Source organism: Rhinolophus hipposideros, assembly GCF_964194185.1.
Source record: "Rhinolophus hipposideros genome assembly, chromosome: 13".
Classification (NCBI taxonomy): Eukaryota; Metazoa; Chordata; class Mammalia; order Chiroptera; family Rhinolophidae; genus Rhinolophus; species Rhinolophus hipposideros.
In genome coordinates, this window is record NC_138059.1 from 73,149,823 (window position 1) to 73,171,054 (window position 21,232).

The following is a 21,232-nucleotide window of genomic DNA, read 5'->3' on the forward strand; positions in this document are numbered from 1 at the left end:
AGGACACGCAGAGAGAGAATCAATTTTCAGTTGACACACCAAGGAAAAATAAACATTTCTTGCCCCTGAGAGATGACAGAACCTCTTATAGATTGTTAGCATATCAGAAAGATTTTCTCCAGCAGAATCTCTGACTGCTTCTGTCGGAAATTTTGACTCTCGACAAAACTCATCATGCCAGTCATTGAAAGCAGTGGATTGCCCAATGCACACTGTCTTATAAAATTATCCCAAAATTATAAAAAGAAAATAACCCAGTTGCTGTTTGCCTGTTTGGGGGGTTGGAGTGGTACAGTCAATGCAGCTGTATGTACTGAACGCAAACACTGTCATCAGTAAGAACTAAAAAAACTGAAGAACTTCTGTGCACCTCAGCCACTTTTAATGGTTATTACAAATTTAAATGAACTCATTGGAATGACGTAAGTACCTAATTTGTTCAAAATCCTGAGCTGAATTATACAAGGGAGCATTACAATGTATATTACATATACAAATATAAGATAGAATATACGTCACCCCTGCATTTAACTTAGTAAAAAAATATAATGCAGATAAGAGATTTCTGAAAGGAGAGATACAGGCCCTAAGTAGTTCACTCTGTTCCTACATATGTTTCCTAAAAGTTCCTATAAAAGTCTAACGTGAAAGCAGTTTATCCCTGCTTGCAATGTTGTCTGTAATTCATGGACCAGTCTTTAAATATCTGAAATGAAACCAGCTGAAAGAAGCTGTTTTGTTGCTTTAGATTTTGGAGCTGCATTATCTCAGCGCTACCATTCCAGACGTTTTAAATCATAACACGCTCTGAGAAGAATTTGCATGTGAAACTCGGTAGTGACAACTGTCTTCTACCAAAGTTGACATCAACAAGCCAAGCAAGAGTTAAGAGTCTGTTTCATGGGAAGAAAGGATAAAGGGCCTTACCTGCGAGACGAGGCTGGATGACACTGGGACACCATTGCCCAGTCACAGGTGCAAGCTGTCCTTCACCAAGTCCCCAAGAGCGTGTCCCACTGTAGGTTGGACCCTGAGCTGGTGGCGTTCCTTCCAGCTGCCAATCCAGGTTTCATATGACTCTGAGACATGGAGCTGTTGTGGCTACATCCTGTCCTATGGGTCTAGTGCAGACATTTGTAAACTGAAAACCGTTTCTATTACTGTGTGTGCAATTTACCACGTGAATATTAATCTCTATCTGTCTCACCAGCTGGGAAGCTAATAGCCCAATACAGCATGTTTCTGAGTCAAGAAAGCAGTCTGCATAGAATTCGCCAATCTTCAGAATCTGACCTCCTGGGATATCACCCCACAGATTCCCTCATTATTTGTAGCAGAAATTAGCACATTATTTGTAGCAGCATCTCCTGGTGGGAGATATTTCTAAGGTAAATGTTCAAACAGAGCCTGGACTACACTGTCACCTTAGCTGAAGCCGAGACCCGTGTGATCGCCCGACCTTGACTGTCACAAAACCAAAGACTCAGAGAGAAGATGCAGAAAAGACGAAGGTCATTTCTGAGGTGCAGGTGCAAATCCAGACACGGGGACTTCTGTACCATCAGCTCCTTACCACATGTGTGCAGGTGACGCTCAAGGACTAGGTCAGCATACAAAGGGCAGATACCTGTAGGATTCCCATCGCTCCTGAGTGCAAGGTAAATCTCACCCTGGGGCTGAGATAAGTCACTTGGTAATGAAAACCTCGCCAGGATGTGGACTCACGAGAACCCCTGTTGAGACACCTTACTCACTTCACAGTAGCAGTGGTCTCAGATACAACATTACTAGAAGCTGTGTCCTGTCTACAGAGGGCCCCAGGAAAGCTCTAGAAATCAGTGTCCAAATCCAGAGACATTATCTGATGACCCAAGAGCTGCCTGAGGAAGATGTACTCATAAACGATCCTTGGCTCGACTCAGGGTACCTGTATAGAGAGAAATGTAACTTTCACTAGAGGAAAACCGTCGAGGGCCGGATTTTCTAACCTATCCATGTATTCTGAAAGATAGCTCAGCTGACATTTTAGAATTGATCCCTCTGTGCCAAACACCGTGCTTCGTGCTTTCCTGTGTTTCATTAAAGCCTCCTAAGAGTCATCACCAGGAGTTGCTATTAGTATTCCTAAATTACAGATAGAAAATGGAGCATCACAGAGATTAAACAACTGCACAGTTACTCATCTAGGAAGAGGCAGAGCTGAGACGATGGGAATCCTTGTTCGGGTAACTGTAACGACAGTATTCTTTAAATCAAACATACGTTTCTTGCCCAGGTCTGACAAGTCATACCAGTGACGCTAATACGGTAAAACCTAGTGGAAAGTCTGTGTGGAGACTACAAACATCGAGTGAATTAAGACTTTTGAGTGGCATGGTTATTTGATACCTACCGTCAGTCACCCTTCTCCCTACTATTATTTCTGGAATGAGATCTTAACAAATCTTATTGTTTCCTGAGCTTATAAATGGGTGGTCATTAATAATAATTCCATACCTATAATTTGCAATAATGTCTACTTCCCTGGTATTTTGTACCATTTTGTGGAGATTCTGCCTTCTATCTCCAAGGGGAGGAGAGAGTTAGAAAGTCTTGGATATCATCATAGCGAATAGTGTCAACGGAGATAGGCTTTGTTCCAGCAAAGAGAAATGATGTTGTGAGCGTGTTATTTTCAGTGCATGGGTGGGTAGATGCTATCATTTGTAACACTGCATCTGCATTCATGGCCATTGAATTTGAGGAATTGGTAAACAGGAATTTTATCTGATCTAGACATACAATAGGCATTTCCACTATATCATTGTTATTGCTACTTAATACAACCCGGAACATTCCCGTGTGTGGAAGGAAATTCACCATTGCGCCGATTGGAGGGCATTGATTTATATTTTAGAGAGTCCAGACATTTCAGGGGATTGGTTGTGGGATTTAAGACCTTTCACTCAAGGGCCAGTCTTCTCCAAGCCGGATCAATAATGATTGAAAGTCTGTTCATCTCCGCGGGCAGCTTGGTCGCCTCCCTGAAATCACTTGGCAGTCCGAACTTAACTCCTGAGGGGACTGCCCTGATTGACAGTTTGAACAAAGAGGACGGGATGGAATGGACCTATTAACGAGGAGGGAGGGCGGGGTGTGGCCATGTGTACCTCCCGCTGCTGAGCTTTAAGTGACCTGAGAGTTTGAAAATGGAGGGAGGTGTTTTCCTCAGGAGAGGCCTCCGGAGGCTGGAGCCGAGCTTTATTCCAGTGAAAACCCAGGGAGAATGCTCTTCCATGGCTGGCCTCCCACCCTGCATCATCAGACATGAACATCAGGACGCTATTTTCCTGCACCTCCTTAGTCACCTTGCTACACTTTTATAATATGAACTATGTGCCCATGTGGTGGGCAGAGCGAGACCTCTGGCCTCTCTTCCTTTCTTGTAAGAACCCTGATCCCCTCATGGGAGCCCCACCCTCAGCACCTCATCTAAACCTAGTTACTTCCCAGAGGCCCCGCCTCCAAATGCCATCACTTGGGGGTGAGGCCTTCAATGTAAGACATGTGAGGAGGTATCATTTAGTCCACAGACATTCACGTCACCCAAGGCTAAGAACACACGTGTGTTTGGAGTTTTGGGAAATGGAGCAACTTTCCTCTGAGCCCGCAGATGTCGTGACGGTGCCATATCTATTCTATCAGGGATCATGAGAGCATTGTCTGTTTATCTGACCACTGAGTTCAATTTAAAAGGTCCCAGTGGTCTTTTTACAAACAAGAAAAATTATCAACTTTAAATTAAAAGCAAAATGATTCAAAGAGATAAAAACCAAATAGTAATATAACTCAAAAGTATTCATTCCATGGGGTTATCCTGAGGTACACTTACATTCTCTATAATCTGAGCAAATGGACATAATTCTAGGAAATTTACTGCATGCGGAATTCATAAAAGCTTTCTCCTTTGAGTCACACAAGTTTTCTGAGACGCTGCCTGTCATTGCGCTTCCGAGATAACTTTACAGGTCAGCAAGACTTAGGCAGGAGCTTGTTTTGTGTCATATAGAGAAGTCAAATCAACGATAATTCAACTCTTCCTACTTGACCTGGGGGATCGGTCACTCAGGGTTAATACCCACTTGTGATATAAGGGTCATGGGGAACGGAGCAATTAAGAAGCTGGCTTTCTCTGAGTCACTGGGGACACTGTGATGGTGTCCTATGGGTTGATTGTGCCCCACAGGCAGACAAGACTGTGTGGCATTGTCTGCTACTTGAGTCATTATTTGGCAGGCCATGGACAATGAGGCACCATTTCCTCTGTCTGTGACTGGTCACCCACATCCATGCAGAAACCAAGACCTATCTGGAAAGATCCTTCACGGGGCTCTGGCCAGGCAGTGAGAATAAAGGAGGGAACAAGCAATCAGTGCCACTTCATTCTTTGTCACATAATGCTTTTGTAATACCTGTTGTAAACATTGCTAAAAGGGGTTCCACTTAGGAGACTTTGAATTTTAAAAGACAGTCTATAAATTATTCAAACCATCCCAAAAGCAGTTCTGCAACTCTTACTTTGTATTTAACAAGCACGGATCACTTATTATCAACCTGCCATTAATTCAATTGCCTGTTAAATATTCATTCACTTACAACAGCCAAAAGAGGGTTCCACCTTTTGCCTCAATTTCCTCTGGGATCTGGAATATTTCCAGAAAAGTGTTCCAGGTTACTCAAGGAAGACCGCAGTTCCCTACAGAGCCCAAGGGTTCTTCACTGAGAGAACTAGTCACGTTGTACTGACAGGATCAGCCACAAACTGCATAGACTTAGTCTGTCATTTAGATGAGGCCGTCTGCGAAGCAGGAAGGGAGCTTTCAGTGGGAATTCAACCAGCTGGCACCTTCATCGTGGACTTCCCGCCTCCAGAAGTGTGAGAAATAAGTGTCTGCCATGTAAGTCACCCAGGCTGCGGTATTAGGTTGGTGAAAAAGGACATGCAGTTTAAAAGGTGAAAAATAATTGTAAAACATGCAGTTACCGTTGCACCAGCCTAATATTTTGTTACAACAGCCCGAGTTGACTAATGCATGACAAAAGGAAGGAGTTGCTGATTATGTGTTCCTTACTTTACTCTGGACACTTGGCCTGCCCCAGCCTGTGTTCTTTCCAATTGGTCAGTTTCCACATGGACATGTCTGACCCCTCACGAACCTCGGTGATGGTCCCTTGTAGACCATACCCTCTGCCAGACAGTGGTTGGACCTGTAGGACCTCAGTACGTTTCTCACAAGACGGTTTAACACACGTCATGATTCCTGTTTACAACATTTCAATCCTACTAATTTATAGCCTCCAGAATAATTTTAACAAAGTATAACACAAGTTTATTAATATTCCAGATTCTTAATTTTGAAATGTTGACTTACCAATGTCCATTGATGTCCAGTTTTATATTTACGATAACCAGTGCAAAATCATCTTTTTGTAACTATAGTTGTTACATATATCGTTGTCCATAACTTTTATTTATTTGTTTTTGCTCTCCAGTCAACAACTTAATCTCAATTTCCAGATAGAAAATATTTATTTCTTTGTAGCTAATAGTTCTATTCAAATCTAATCACTGCTGTTAAGATATTTTAGCTAGTACTGTTTGCTTCACAAAATGATTACTATTCTTATTTTTATATAGTAATATTTTCTATTGCTTAAATAACATTATTACATTTTTGTGTTCTACCTTGAGCTTTTGAATCAAATACTATCATTTGCCTAATTTTTAAAAAATTTCCGCATCCTAGTAAATGATATTTTAAACCATTTTTCTTTCTGAAACCTCTCACATTAATCAATTTTCTGTGAAATTGATCATATCACCTCTATTATCAGTGGATACTTATTAAAAGGAAATATTTTATATATTTACATTTTTTACACATAAACTACTACTTCGAAAGGAAAATGAAAATTGGGTTTCTAGGTTCTTATATGGTGCTGTTGCCACAATACTGTACTCAGTGTCTAAGGCACATAGTTTTTAAAATGTAAAACAAATAATTTGATGTGAATATAATTAATATATTTTCCAAAACTTTCCGTGTATGAAACCTCACATTTTGCTCTGATGTTATTCTTAGTTGTAGTCACTGAATTACAATACTAAGATAAAAGGGCTGCTAAAAGACAATTTTAATATGCACGCAGTGTTTTTAGTTTCTTTATAATCAACCATTAAAATTTTAATAAACGTCATCTTTGGTTTGGGTAGAAGAGAGGGCAGACAGAAGGTGTTTGGAATTCTCATAATAAACGTCATCTATTTAAAAACAATTTAATAAACATTGAACACATGCTATTGTAACACCCCAATATATTAAAATACAATCTGTAGATTTAACTAAGTCTACCGTTAACAAAGGAAACCAGAGTAATTTTTATTATATGTTGAAATAATAGTGACTTTAGTGATATGCCTGAGAAGCTCCGGACACTAATTGATTTTTCTCGGAGTACAAAGGCATTCGGCAGCTTCTGTTATTCACACGGGCCGAGCTGACCTCATGAACCAACTTGTTTCCGTGCTGTAGATCAGCGCCCCCCTCTCCTACTTAGTTTACCGTCTGCCAACTCCTCCTGCTCAAACTAATGAATCAGAGAACACTTGGAATGCAGTACTTAGGGAAGGGCTGGTAGGCCTCGAAACCGCCACGTTGAGGAAACTACAACAGACAGTGTGTTTGTTCTCTGCTGGTGGAAGACGAAGGGTGTTCGGCCCTCCTGGAAAATAGGCGGGGATTGATAACTAAACTAGAAATTTTTCCCTTCTTATTTGACCCAGGAATTATAGTGGATGGGATGTATCCATACTAAGTCTAGTAGTGTTCATCTGTGATATTTTTGCAATCTGAAAAAAGGTTGGAGACAAGCTAAATGCTCATGAAGAAAATGATGGTATAGCTTTATTATTATGCGACTGTTGAAGTTATAGCCAATAAGATTATTTAACAACATAGTAAAATGGGTGTTCAAATCATAAGTAACAGCACTTTGTCTGTAGATTATAGTGACTTTTTCCTAATGTGCAACTTTTTTACTAAGTACTAGAAAGAAATGACAAAGAAAATACACCAAAAAATTTAATAGTAATTATCTGTAATTGGCATTACATTTTTCCCTTCTTCGTGTGTGTATATTGTACCACATATATACATATTCCCTAAAATCTTTACTTTTCAAAAGCTAAATTTGGCTTATTTCAGGAAGCACTTTGAGGCTTAAGAATTGAATCTTCATGAAAGCTGTAATATTTGTCTTTATTCTATCACCAAATATACTTGGTGGTTTCCCCATGAAAAAATTGGACATTGGAATTTTCACAAAATAGTGTTTATGGTGCTTAAGATCTATTAAAGAATTGTCATGGCCCTGGTGGAGATAAGATATCTTTCTAAATTGTGGATGATTTTTCTCAAGAATCAATTCATACTTTTTTGAGACTCTTAGTTTATTTTGTCCAAAGAGATGCTTCAGTACATCAGTTCAGTAACTGTATGCCCATTGAATTGTTACCACGTCCTTTGATGATTAACCCAAACCTCATCTGCTTCAAGAAGTTTCATCTGGTCTTTCGAAATGGACGTGATCTCTCTCCTTCACTCTCAGAAATTGTGATGCCATCCATCTTGCCGTCTTTGCCAGGTTTCACCTTTTTTACAGCATTTATTTGAGTATTAGAGGCAAACCTCAGCAGTTGATCACTTCTAGGGTACAATCTGTTCTTCCTTACTCATTTTTTATCCCTTTAATATTTCATCAGGTTCTTGAATGTGGTATGTACTCGTGTCATTGGTTGATTTTCTTGACTATGTATTTCTTGACTGTGTTATTGTTTTTGTTGCTCATTACTTATTCAGTACAAGTTTTTGGATGAATATCAAATTTAAATTGGCAGTTCAGGACCACTGAAAGCAAGAGAAGGGTAGAATTTTGTCTGCTCCAAAAATGTTTTCTCTAAAACATATTTTGATGTTGCCTTTAATTCATAATTTATGTGTCCCTTTTAGATTCAGGGGTAGAAATCTCCCTCAAACACAAAGAAAAAAGGCCATATTTATTCAAAAAACATTCCTTTTGATTTTACAGAGCATTTATCATCTCAGTCTGATATTTCTGAAATGAAAAACCCTACTTGTAAATTAGTCCTCACTTGGCAGCTACTTGAAATTTTTATGTGTTATTCTTCTGAAATGTATCTAATACCATCATATCTTTCCTAAGTTCCGGAGACCAAAAACATACATAAATAGCCGAATTATTTCTGATTTACATTTACCCTATTTTTAAAGGGCCAGAGCCCTTTTAGCATGTTAGGTAGAACAATCCAGTGAAATGTTGCCTTAATTTTAATTAAGTAGAATTAAAAATTCAGTACCTCAACCACACTAGTCACATTTCCAGTCTTCACCTGGGGTTATGACTCCCCTTTTAGGTGGAGACATAAAATGTTTTCATTGTTACAGAAATTTCTGTGGAACAACAGTGATCACAGTTTATCTTTTATTATATAGCGGCTTTCACAGACATGTGACCCTAACTTCTAATTTAAAAACTGACAAGTTCTAGGTTTAATTGCACTTTTCCCTTGTCATTTGTTTTGTAGTCGTAACATTTCCTGAAATGTTGCTTTCTCTCTGTCTCTCTCTCTGTCTCTCTCTTTTAGAATGTAAGCATTTTTCCAATGTCAGAGAGCTCCTTGATTTTCTTCTTTATCCCTGGTTTTCAGCAATTTAATTATAATGTGTCTGGGTGTGCTTTTCTTTATCCTTATTCTGATTGGTTCAATGAGATTCTTGGATTTGTGAGATCATAATTTTCATCAGATTTGGAAGATTCGTGGGCAGTATTTTTTTGAATACTATTTTTGCTGCTCTGGGACTCCCTGTATATGTGTATTACATGGCTTGATACTCATCACTTAGGTTACTGACGTTCTGCTTATTATTTGTTCCCAGTGTTTTATCTCTACAACACAGTTTGGATATTCTCTATTTCTACAACTTCAGATTCATAAATCTGTTGTATGTCAGAGTCTGATCACTTACAATATTCATCTAGTATATTTTTTTTATTTTCGATAATAGAGTTTTCATCTCTAGATGTTCCATCTGATTCTTTTATATATCTTTAATTTCCTGGTTTGGGTCATATTTTCTGATTCTTGGGATCTCTAGGAGGTTCTGATTGGATGCTAAAGATTTTATGTTTTATGTTGTCAAGTGTCTCAGTTACAATTTGTTTAAAGAAGCATTGTACTTTGCTTCTAGACATTCAGGTTGTTTGGGGTTGAGTGTGATCATCGCAAGACTTGTTTGGAAGTTTTGTTAGGGTACCTTTCACTGCAGGGACTACTACTCCTCATTGCTAAGGCCTGGCCCTTCTGGTTCTCACTTCATGATCCAGAGAGCCAGCTAGGACTCCCCACTGTTGCTAGTGGGAACTCGAGTGATTCTCTGCCTTCTGTGGGTCAGGAACCATTCAGCTCACAACTTTCCAGGAACTTCCACCAACCTCAGAGAAGTCTCCCCTTTGCACGCGTATCCTAGGACTTGTATCAAGGGACCCCTGAGATGATTTCTGGTTCCTTTTCTGCATAGCTCTCTTTTCTAGAAGCCTCACAAATGCCTGTGTCCTCAGATACCCTGGACCCTGACCTGTGTCTCCTCACTCAGTAAGGTCGCTTAACTTTGAGTCACACACACACACACACACACACACACACACACACACACACACACCCCAGCTCTGTGACCTGAAACGCTTTCCTGGCAGAGAGTGGACCATGCTCGGCCTTCTTTTGTTTCTTTCCTCTCACACAGAATGGCTCCACACTGCCTGTGGTTTAATGTCTGAGAAACAGTTGTTTCATTTCCATTAGCCTGTTTTCCTAGTTGTTTGCTTCCTGAGGGTTACTTTAACGCCTGTTGCTCCTCATGGCTGAAAGTGGATGTCCTTCTGCAACGGGCTGAAGAGTCAGATGAAAGAGGAGAACAAGCTACATATTACACTGTGTGCTGAGGCTTCGTTTTGCAGAGAGTGGGAGGTGACAATGAACAACACTATGACAGAACTCTCCATCATTGTAAACACCGACAGAAGGGGGCAGGTCAGTCTGTGTGTGAGAGCGTAGATGCAGACAGATTTTAAGGGGATGAAGAGTCGTGAAGCAGAATTACACCCACGCAGGTTGGAGTTGTGAGAGGCCCCCACAAAGAGGAGAAGCATGGCATCAGGGAGAGCATGTTGACATTGACAGTGAGAATTCAGAGGATTAAATTTGACCCAGGGTCCCTGTCAAAGACACACCACTGGGTTGTGTAACCATGGATCTAACGTAATCTAACAATTCTTCTGTTTGCATTATAACCAACTATCCCTGTCCAGGAAATAAAACGTCAGCCATAAGAATTGTTTATTCTTGAAGACAACTCTACAGTATTTCTAAAACAATCACATAAGGCCAAAAAGAAAATAATGTTATTTCTGTGGATTATATTACTGATGTTGGCCTAGAGTGGTAAGAAATATAACCGTCAATCCATTCCAGAGCCAAAAAATGGATCTTGTGGTTTATTTCCTCCCTCAGTATGATTAAAGTATAGTAGATTACATGAAGAAGCTAAATGTTTGTTTAAAATACATATATACACCGTGATTTTGCTTGTTTCAATTGATTCTCAGAGGATTTGTCCTGAGGTATGAAATAGCTCAAATTGCAAAATTAAAAAAAAAATTATCAGGTTTCCTTCAACCATAACCTTAAATAATTCATAAAGAAACTGCTTAAATGTAGCTAAACTGAAACAAAGCAAGGCAAAATATAATCCTTGTTTTTAATGATGCCATATTCTTAATTTTTATGTGAATAACATTTTTCTGAAATCCACCTTCATTATAAGGCAATCCAAATAATGTTGAGGGTCCAATATTTACTAAAAATTTAATAATCCAAGATGTAATAATTAAGTCTCAATTGAAACATTTTTATGTTACTTGGTGGCTCCTGATTTCTGAAGTCACTGGGTTAAATGCATAGTAAGTCTTCAAGCGTATCCAGTTTACGTCTTTAATTAAGACTTCCACCACTTTAATACTCAATTTAGAAATGTCATTTTAAATGATTTTTAAAAATAAGATGCACTTAGTATTTTTATAAGCTGTAAGATTTTAAAAGAGAATCTTCCTATAAAAATACAGTTGTTACTGATAAACAATGCATCAGTTAGGTAATGTTCAGCAATGGTCATCAATATCAGAGACTGTGCCCTTGTTGGAATTTCAGTTTTACCATATTTGTATCTTTCATTGTTAGGCACTTTATAAGATAATATCTGGCAGTAAAAAATAGTTGCTTAATAAATATTGTTGAATGAATGAATGAACGAATGAGGGAGTGACTTTTTAATGCCTTAAAAAATAAATCTGTAAGTGCTGGACTACTTAGAAATGAAAGTTTCATTGAGCTTAATTAAACACAACGGTGCCAAGCTCGGAAAACAGTGTTTGGAAATACTAGCATTCCTTAGGCATAAGTAGCGTAGGAATTGCTAGTTAAATAATTAAAAATGAGGCTGAGAATAGGAATTTCAGCACAGATACCTAGTTTGCTAATTTTCTGATCATTGATGAAAACTGGCTATATATGCTGTTCTTTTTTTGTGTGTTTTTGTGTTTTTTTTTAACTGACATTTGATATCAGTTCAGTTAAAGACAATGTACAGAATTTATTCTGCTTCATTTATTTTCCAAAACATGTTTTTCTTATGTTCTCTAATTGAATTTTTGATTTTTAATTCCTTGTTTCCCTCTTCTACAGCATTTAATGGAATGAATTGTTACTTTCTGGTAGGAGGCTTCTGGGAATGAAATAGACAGTGCATCTACCCATCCTAGAAAATGTAGAAATAAAAATGCATGCTCTCAACAACAGATGGAGGTTACATTCCCGAATCCCACCATCAGACCTTAGCCATTTTGGATTTTTCTTGTCATTGATAGAATAAGGTGGTTTATTCCTTGCACTTGCTTGTGACAAATTGATAGACATAAAAATAAAAAAAACTACAAAAGCTTTAGTCATTATGCAGCACTAAATTTTGGATAAATAAATCAAGAAGTTATTTATAACTATGCCTTAAGTGATTATAAGTATTTTTCTACCACATTCTGCTGTGCAGGCTTCACTTTTTATCTTACTAATGTTTTTTTTTTCTCAAGAAAATCAGTCAGACTTAGGCATTTGCGACTACCTGGCAAGGCACTGAAGAACTGTTAAAAGCCAGTGATATCCATTCCGTCCAATCATTTACCTTTGAATTGTTTTTTGTTTGTTTGCTTCTTTGTTTCAGGATTAAAACAAGGTGACCCAACCATGACTGGAAAAACACAGACGAGCAACGTCACCAATAAGAATGACCCCAAGTCCATCAACTCCCGCGTGTTCATTGGCAATCTAAACACAGCCATTGTCAAGAAAGTTGACATCGAAGCCATCTTTTCAAAGTATGGAAAAATCGTCGGATGTTCGGTTCATAAAGGTTACGCGTTTGTCCAGTACATGAGTGAGCGACACGCACGTGCAGCAGTGGCTGGAGAAAATGCCAGGGTTATCGCGGGCCAGCCCCTCGGTGAGTAATGCTCAGTTTGGTTTTCACACTGGTGTTAAAATCTGCACGTATTGAGTATGGACTTACTGCTTAAAAGCCGTCACAGCCATAATATGTCTATCTCTTGTTTAACCAAGTATAGTGCTTGTATACTTAAAGCTTGCATTATTTCCATGTCCTTTTACATATAAGTGTCTTTATTTTCTCAACAAATTTTTAAGCTTGAAATCAAGTCTGCTTTGTAATATGTGTTACCTCCACCAACCCTAACTGAGCCAGGCAAATAAAAAAATAGGCATTATGTTTGACTTGATTTGATTTGAAATGGTGTCTTTGTTTCAGAAAACACTATGGTATGCAAAAAAAAAGAAAGAGAGAGAGAGAGAGAGAGAGAGAGAGAGAGAGAGAGAGAGAGAGAGGAAGAAGAAGAAGAAGAAAAGAAAGAAAAGAAAAACAAGATCTCAAATGCTCCAGAGAATGACAGCTTTGGAGTTTCTTTAATACGTTTGGAATTAGGGAGGGAACATAAGGTGGGAGAAAGCATGGTACAGGGTAGGTAACAAGATTATGTTCTCCTTGGGGGTGGTTACGCCTTCGAGGGGTCTGGAGAAGAGGATCGCTGTGGCATTTCAAAGGTGTATTCACCTGGATGCAGAACAATGGACAGGGCTTACTAAAGAAGTTGTGTGTCTGGGGCGTGACTACCCACCATGACCTGCCCAGGTAGGAATATGATCAGATCTCACTGTGAGCTTGCTATCAGTCACTGAACTTGTCAGACTTATTTTAGAGCCCCTTTTTCATCTACATACTTACAGCATTTGCTCTGATAGGTTAATGTATTCTCCTCATTTCTTGTTTTCACTTTTCTGGGAGAAAGGATAGAAAAATAGCAAAAGGAAATAAATTTTGAGAACTAGAAAGGGAATATAATCCACTCTTTCTTATCTACTAAGCAATCTTGTGTGTAATGCCTGTTCAGTCTTTTACAATAATCAGAATTATGTTTAATGGCCAAGGAATAAATATATTTTGTTCAAAGAAAGGAGAAGAATGTAGGCGAAGTAAAATGAAAATGTTCAGGAGAAAATATTTTGTAATTAATATATAGATAAAAAATAAAAATCTATTTTTCTACATGAGGAAATATGTAATTAATACATCAGTGATTCCCTAATTTATGTTCAGATTCATATATCAAACTAAATATATGACATCTTCTCTTGGTTAGATATAGGCATCTCCGCAGCATATGTCCAGAAAAAAATCAATTTCCTGTACCCCTAACCTGCTCCACCCCGATGGTCTCCATCACAATAATGGGAATGCTCATTTGTCCAGTTTTTCAAACAAAAACCCAGGGGGCAACCCTGATTCTTCGTCTCCACTGCACTCTATGAATAATTCATCATCACTGTATTGCCATCAATATGTCCGAAACCCAATCATGGGTTTAATCTCTACCAATAGCCATCTCACACCGGCCACCATTATATCTCCAGTGGACAACTAAAGTAACCCTGTAACTGGCCTGGTTCTTTTCCCTCTTGTCACAGTGTCCCTTTAAAAACATAAACGAGGTTATGCTGCTGATCTTCTCTTACACCTGCAATACCTTCCGTCTCTCCTGTACATTCTGTCCCACCTACTGTGCCCATCACTACCATGGCCTCAGCTCTATCGGCATTGTCTCTGTACCTTCTGGACCATGGCAGTAGTATCAGCGAACTTGTGATGGCTCACACATTCCCAAATCAGAGGCGTTGGATTTGCCATCCCTCTGCCTACAAGACAGGTCTTGGCTAATTGTTTGTGCCCTGCTTATTGTGGGCTGCACTCCAGTTTTACTTCCCCCGAGTCACTTCCTGACCAACCTGTCTAAAATGGAATAACATGCCCTGTGGACATGAGACAGAAAAGGGATCTTGGCCTTAAATTAATTTAGTGGCTTTTATACATGTGCATTCCTTGGTACTCCTTTGGCACCACAGCAGAGAAGGGATATCGCAATTTGTCCCTGGCTTTATGCCTTTGGGGGTCCCTCAACTCTCTGTGGGAAAGAACAGCTGATTGCATTTGTCTACAGTATTTGGAGATTCCTAAAAAATCAGAATCTAGCTGTGAAATTATTCTGAAGTTTAAAAACATTTTTTTCCTTCAAATCACAATTTCTATCATGGAACTCTCCTAACAAAAATGTATCGCAATTCGGATATTTAATTAAATTTAAAAAGGTGAAATATTAACGTATCCTCTTCGTACTCTTTTATCGAATTTGGATTCTAATTTTTGTTAATATTACAAATATTTATTGTATCTCTTTACATCTAAATTTAGTCATTGGAATGTTTTCTTCTCAAACACATTATGTGAAAGGTGAAACAAACTTTTTTTACTGTGTAATACTAACAATTTTTATATGACAGTTCACATATAGAATGTCCATTTGTACCAAAATATCACGCAGAGAGGTTAGAGACTAAGTCTAGATTAGTGCCAATTTCTACTGATTATACTGGCTTGATTACACACATGTTTTAAATAATTGTCTGTTATATCTTTATTTCTAGATTCTTTCACTGTTATGATACTTGCAAAAGACACAATTTATGAACTTAAGGAATCAGTTATTAATAGTAGGATGACCTCAACTCTGAAAAATAACTTACGTATAAAAATCACTCCTCTTGCTCGCATCAGTAAAGAAATCCCCCCTCTACCCCTCTTCAGTCTATGGTTGGGCTAATAATAACGTAAGACAAGATTAACAGGAGAAAACTCAATTTACTATGTGCACATGGAGAGCATAAATGGTGCTCAGAGAAATGACCAAACCTGCAGTTTTTAATGCTTTTGAGACAAAGAAATAATAAATTTGTGAAGATTTGACTGGACAAAGGAAGTTACGTTTGGGTGCGCATTGGTGAGGAATCTAAACAAAAAGAGGGCTTGGGGCTTGTAAATTAGTAAAGGAGTAACAGGCTTTGTTTATACAGGCTTTTTGGCCCTCTGTTTCTGAATTCTCGTGATAAGGGTGCAGCAAAGAGGGTACCTTTCACAGTGGAGATTTATTTCTTGAATTCAAGGAGACAGAGGAGGGTCAATGTGCCCTTCTTGCACTCGCTGTTTGTCAAGTACCTTTAATTCAAAGTAATCAATATGCCATTTTGCAATATTTGGGTATAGCCTGCCCTGGGCCCTGACGTTCTAAACCCTGTATACAGGTTCCCGTTCATTCTTGAAAAATAAAGTTTAGCTTAGAAAAAGAATACATAAAATACAGAATTAAATTAATTTCACTACTTTATAGGTGTTTTAGAAATGGTGAAGGAATTCAAAGGAAGAGCGTGATGAATTGAGGTCGTTATAATAATTTTAAAATGAATCTGGTGACTCTTCTTAATCCTGATCATGAAGGAAGGAATGGGAATGCACTAGTAGAAAGGAAGATTTTGGAGCGCAATCCTGACTGAGGGCAAATAAGGAAATAAACAAATGCTTGTCAGAGTCCATCAAGCGTGCCCAAAGAAGAGTGGACTTCAAGTGTGTTTTTATCCTCAGCTACCATTGTGTATCCAGAGCGGTCTTTTCAACATACAAATCTAATGAGGTCACCCTCTGAGAAAAATGTTTCGTGATTTCTCACTGTTCTCAGAAAAAAAGACTGAAGCCCTTGCCATGACCAACACATCTCCGTCTGACTTGTTCCTCGCTCATCTGCGTCTTTAGATCACCGCCCTCTCGGCCTTGCTCAGCCCCCATCTAATTTGATTTCTCTCAGTTCTTTGAACAGTTCTCTTTTGTCCCTCACCAGGACCTTTGCTGGTTGACTGTGTGGAATGTCCTTCCCCACCCAGCTCTTCACCCCCTCATTTCTTTCCCCCTTCGCCTGACTATTCATCCTTCAGCTCCCAGATCAAATGTCATCATTTTAAGGGAGCCTCCTCCGATCCCTCAGGCCTTGTGGGAATGCTTTGCTTCCCTTTCTTTTTTTAAAAAGATTTTATTGGGGAAGGGGAACAGGACTTTATTGGGGAATAGTGTGTACTTCCAGGACTTTTTCCAAGTCAAGTTGCTGTCCTTTCAATCTTAGTTGTGGAGGGTGCCGTTCAGCTTCAAGTTGTCCTTTCAGTCTTAGTTGTGGAGGGCGCAGCTCAGCTCCAGGTCCAGTTGCCATTGCTAGTTGCAGAGGGTGGAGCCCATTATCCCTTACGGGAGTTGAGGAGTCGAACCGGCAACCTTGTGGTTGAGAGCCCACTGGCCCATGTGGGAATCGAACCAGCAGCCTTTGGAATTAGGAGCACGGAGATCCAACCACCTGAGCCACCTTGCCAGCCCTTAGCTTCCCTTTCAAGCACGTATCTCTCTACTTACATTTCCGTGTTTGCTGTTGTAGTTGGTTCTGCTCCTTTCCCCTCTGAGCTCAGTCCAGGAGACTGTGCCTATAGAAGTGATTCCAGCACCAGCAGAGTGCTGATACTTATATGACAGTTGCTCAGTGTTTGTGTGCTGGGCACATGGTGGGGTGGTCAGTGGGGTGGATAGACTTAGGTGGGGTGGTCGGTGGGGTGGATGGACTTTGGTGGGGTGGTCGGTGGGGTGTATAGATTCAGTGGGATGGTCAGTGGGGTGGATGGACTTCGCTAAAGGGCTCTCCCCCATCCCTTCCATCACAAGAAGAGGAAGACTGAGAGGAAGCTGGAGAGAGGGAGGAGGAAAAGGAGAGGAAGGGAGGAGAAGGGGCAGTTGGAAGTTCTTTAGAAAGCGAGTGGCAACAGTTTGGGATCCCTCTAAAGAGAAGGCACTGTGGTCTCCTTGTGGGGTGACCAGGTACTCAGTCCCTCTAAAATCAGCACCACAGAGTTAGCTATTTAATAGGCCTGATTTCATTTTTCTCTAAATGAAAATTTAGAGAATTTAATAAGCATCTTTAATAAGCATCAAAAGTCTTTAATAAGCATCGAATATCACCATATCTATATTGTATCCCAACGTTATAGTAAGTGATACGTTGGTTTAAAGAAAGATTTTCATTGTGGAAAACGTCCTCTGTGTTCCTTAAAATGGCTTCCTTTCAATAGTTTTATTATTAATGGTGAGGTATTTGCACAGCACTACATCATTGTCACAGCTCTTTCAAGCACAGATTATCTTCTTTGATCTTCACAAGACAGAGGTAAGTAGCAGGAGTATGGATGCCTGTTATGCGGGCTAGGAAATGAAGCTCAGAAATTGGCTTGCCTTATATCACACAAATGGTGGTGTAGGATGTCCACCTCACATATTCTGACCCTAATTATTTTCACTTTTGATTCTTGCCAACAATTCTTTTCATATCCATGTGTCAGTAGAGGGACTGTACACTTCATCATCTAACCCAAGATACCTCTGAGAGTGAGGAGGGGTGCGAGTAATAGGTAATGCCACGATGTCACGCTTAAACCAGAATGACACTGGACAAACTGGAAAGCATGGTCCTTCTTATCCAGTGCACGTGCACTTAAAGCAGACTTGTCAACTTATTTGGTCTTTCTCAGAGTATATTAGTTAAAGTAGGCCATCCTCAGTGTCCCATAAACCCTGACATTTCAGTAGTCAATGTGATAGAAATGTAGTTCCTCATCATGTAAACACAACCCATACCCAAGGAGTGGATGGGGCGGGGTGGAGATTCTGTCCTCCCCTTTCATCCAGGGACCAGACTGTAGTAAGTTCTGACATCTTTCAGTGAGTCGCCACCAGGGACTTGGAAAGACGTCCGACCCCCAGACGGGTGCCAAGAGCGGGAGTATGGCGCTCTGGCAGGTGTGCACTTCCAGCACAAGTGGTGCCCATCCCAGGTGCTCACGTTCTGCTGCCCACACCTGGGGAAACGCGGGGCTGGGCGGCCATTCCCACCGGTAACCCTGGAAGCTGGAAGAATGGAAACCTTTAGTGGGTTCTTACAAGTTATTCGCTGAATTTTTTTTGTTTTTTGTTATTAAAATATAATTTTCTGTCGTTAAGTAAAATGGTGCCTATAGTTTGCATTTTCTAGTGAGGTGTATCTAGCAATACGTGTCTTTAGAGCAGAGATTCCTAACCGTGGCGGTGTTGGAATTCGGGGCCTTTGTTTTGGGGGCCAGTCCTGTGCTTTGTAGAGTATTTAGCAGCATCTCTGACTTCTGCTTCCCCCATGCCAGTAGCACCCCCTCCCAGTAGCGACAACCAAAAATGTGTCTGGATGGTCCCCAAATGCCCAGAGGGATAAAATCACCACTGGTTAAGAATCAGCACTTTAGAATAATCATAACTAAATAAACATCTTTAATTCAGAACTGTTATAATAGTTTTAATAAGATAAAGTATATGAAAACAGTGCTTTGTGTTCTTTTGACAAACGCATAATTTATAATAAGGAGAGATCTTTTCCATTTGTCCACAAAACAAAACGCAGTATATGCACTTCAGAGCAATTACCAGAACGCGTTTATAACTGTAGTTTACGACTTGTATCATAACTTTGTTTTAATCCTTAAAAACACAAACACCGGAGACAAATTGATCTGTCTATACAGCTGACATGTTTTTGTGTTTACTGATTTTAAATAGAAAAACATTTTTGTTGTTGTTGCTTTTTTTTTTAAAAAAAAAAAAGCCTCTTCACATCTTTCAATATAATGCCTTTTAGAGATGTGCTTTTTTTTCCATTAAATCCTTTCATTCAGATTATTTCTTCATTAAATCCTTCCATTCTAGACATTTCAGACCACCACTAGAAATTATGAAGAAAAAGAAAGCCTTGTGAAAGTGTTAAGTGAAAAATACTGAGTTCTGAGACTACTCAGACGCTCAGAACGATGTTCTAATATGTATTTTTCAACAATGCCACTGGAAACTTGGTAGAGCACAGGAAGAAGGAAGTGCGGCATCCCTCACTGGGGTTTTCTCTAACAGACACAATAGATATTCCATTGCACCTGTCTTGCTCCATTTGGGTGCGTATCGTTCTCCTGCACATGCCTTCAGGTACGAGTGAGATGCAGTGTCCGCCTGTGCAGTGAGAGCACGTTGACCAAGAGCCTGGGCTGCAGGGATGAGCACCGACCATCAATTTGGACCACAAGGTCTGCTGCAGAGCCCCCCTTAAGAAGTACACAGATCTTGTGGGGCGTTCTGGGTCTTAACAGTCTTGTAGAAAACAGCCCGAGAATGCTGCAGATAATGAAAACCACTGTTAGCGAGGCACCATTAGCGAAACCTATTACCACTGTTACTGATAAAAAAAAAAGAAGAAAAATAAAATGTAGCTTCTGCCTCTATGTCTAAAGAACATATTATCCTCATACTTTCTCAACTTGATAGTTTGACAAAGCGGTCAGTTCCCGAGATATAAAGCACAAGTTCATTGTTCAGCTCATTTCAACATTAGCTGTAATGAGAATATGAATGTTGAATTACTAAATATTTGAATTTTTCTCCCTCTGAAGCTATTTACCATTCCAGCTTTCTTTCTCCACTAAAGAAATGCCCAACAACACATTCTTGTTTTTTAAACAACCAATTTTGCAACATATTTTGTGTTATACGGATATTCAAAGTGATTATCAATGGCAAAATGTTATATGTAAATGGCCATTCTGTGTGTTTTCTAAATCTATTCACAAGGCTGTGAAGGGTGTCGAATGGTATACATGAGCGGAGGTGTGAAGAATTACTAAGAAGATGATATTTGCTAGGAGTCCCTTGTACTTCTGCCTCTGGTGGTTGACAGAAATAGGTCACCACCCTAAAACGGATTTTAGTCATAATACTTTTATTTATATATTATGTTCAGCTATCAAACTTTCCAAAGACATTTAATATACACTCTACTACATTTTAAAAATTATCTTTCCAACATCCTTCATGAAAGCTAGATAATGGATTTCATTGCTCCCATCTTACAAATAATGTCCTGAATGTTAAGGAGAGCATGTTTCATGGGGACAAAACTCTCAGAACTTCCTTCTAACATTTTTCACCATTACTGTGAATTCCCCTTGATTCTACTATGAAAGCATCCATCTGCTATCTGGGAGTTGATTGAGAAGTCTTTATTGCCTTCTTCCACTGTCTTCAGAAAATAAGTATTAAAAGCAACACTCTGTGGGCTGCCAGGCACAGTACACATTTCAGGTTTTCAGTAATTAAACGGAGCTAGCTACTTAATATGCCTTAGACAAATGCTAATTAACAAACTTCCCTGATAGAGTGAATTCCAGAGCTAACGGTCCTTTCGTGTGATAGAAAGCCTGTGGATTTTCTTCGTGCCTCTGAAACTGGTTCTTTGCCTCGGAGGCTGAACCTAAATGAGTGAACACCTCATTTGGTGGCTGCTACTGTCCGTGAGCAGTTTCTTCACTAAGCCGGTCCCTGGGAGGGTCCGAGCAGCATTCAGAAGGATCTCGTTAGCTCTAACTTGTTCTAACATTTCCCCTAGAACAAACCTGGACTTAATAACAGGTAAAACCCAGTACCTCAAGTTACCCTTTCATCCTACTAAGAAGTGTCCAAAAGTCACTTGTAAGTGGATTTTAGAATACTGCACTAATAGGAACATTTAT

The 21,232-nt window shown here is 39.5% G+C and overlaps 1 protein-coding gene across 17 annotated transcripts in view; it reads left to right on the forward strand.

Annotated features, from left to right (window-relative positions):
• The window catches only part of RALYL (RALY RNA binding protein like), a 498,623-nt gene that overhangs the window by 241,383 nt on the left and 236,008 nt on the right, over nt 1–21,232 (forward strand). For all 17 annotated transcript variants that reach the window (XM_081069856.1, XM_081069851.1, XM_081069849.1 and 14 more), the window contains one exon: nt 12,390–12,668. In XM_081069856.1, coding sequence (XP_080925982.1) covers nt 12,413–12,668 — 256 coding nt within the window. In that variant the 5' untranslated portion in view covers nt 12,390–12,412. The remainder of the gene's footprint in view (nt 1–12,389; nt 12,669–21,232) is intronic.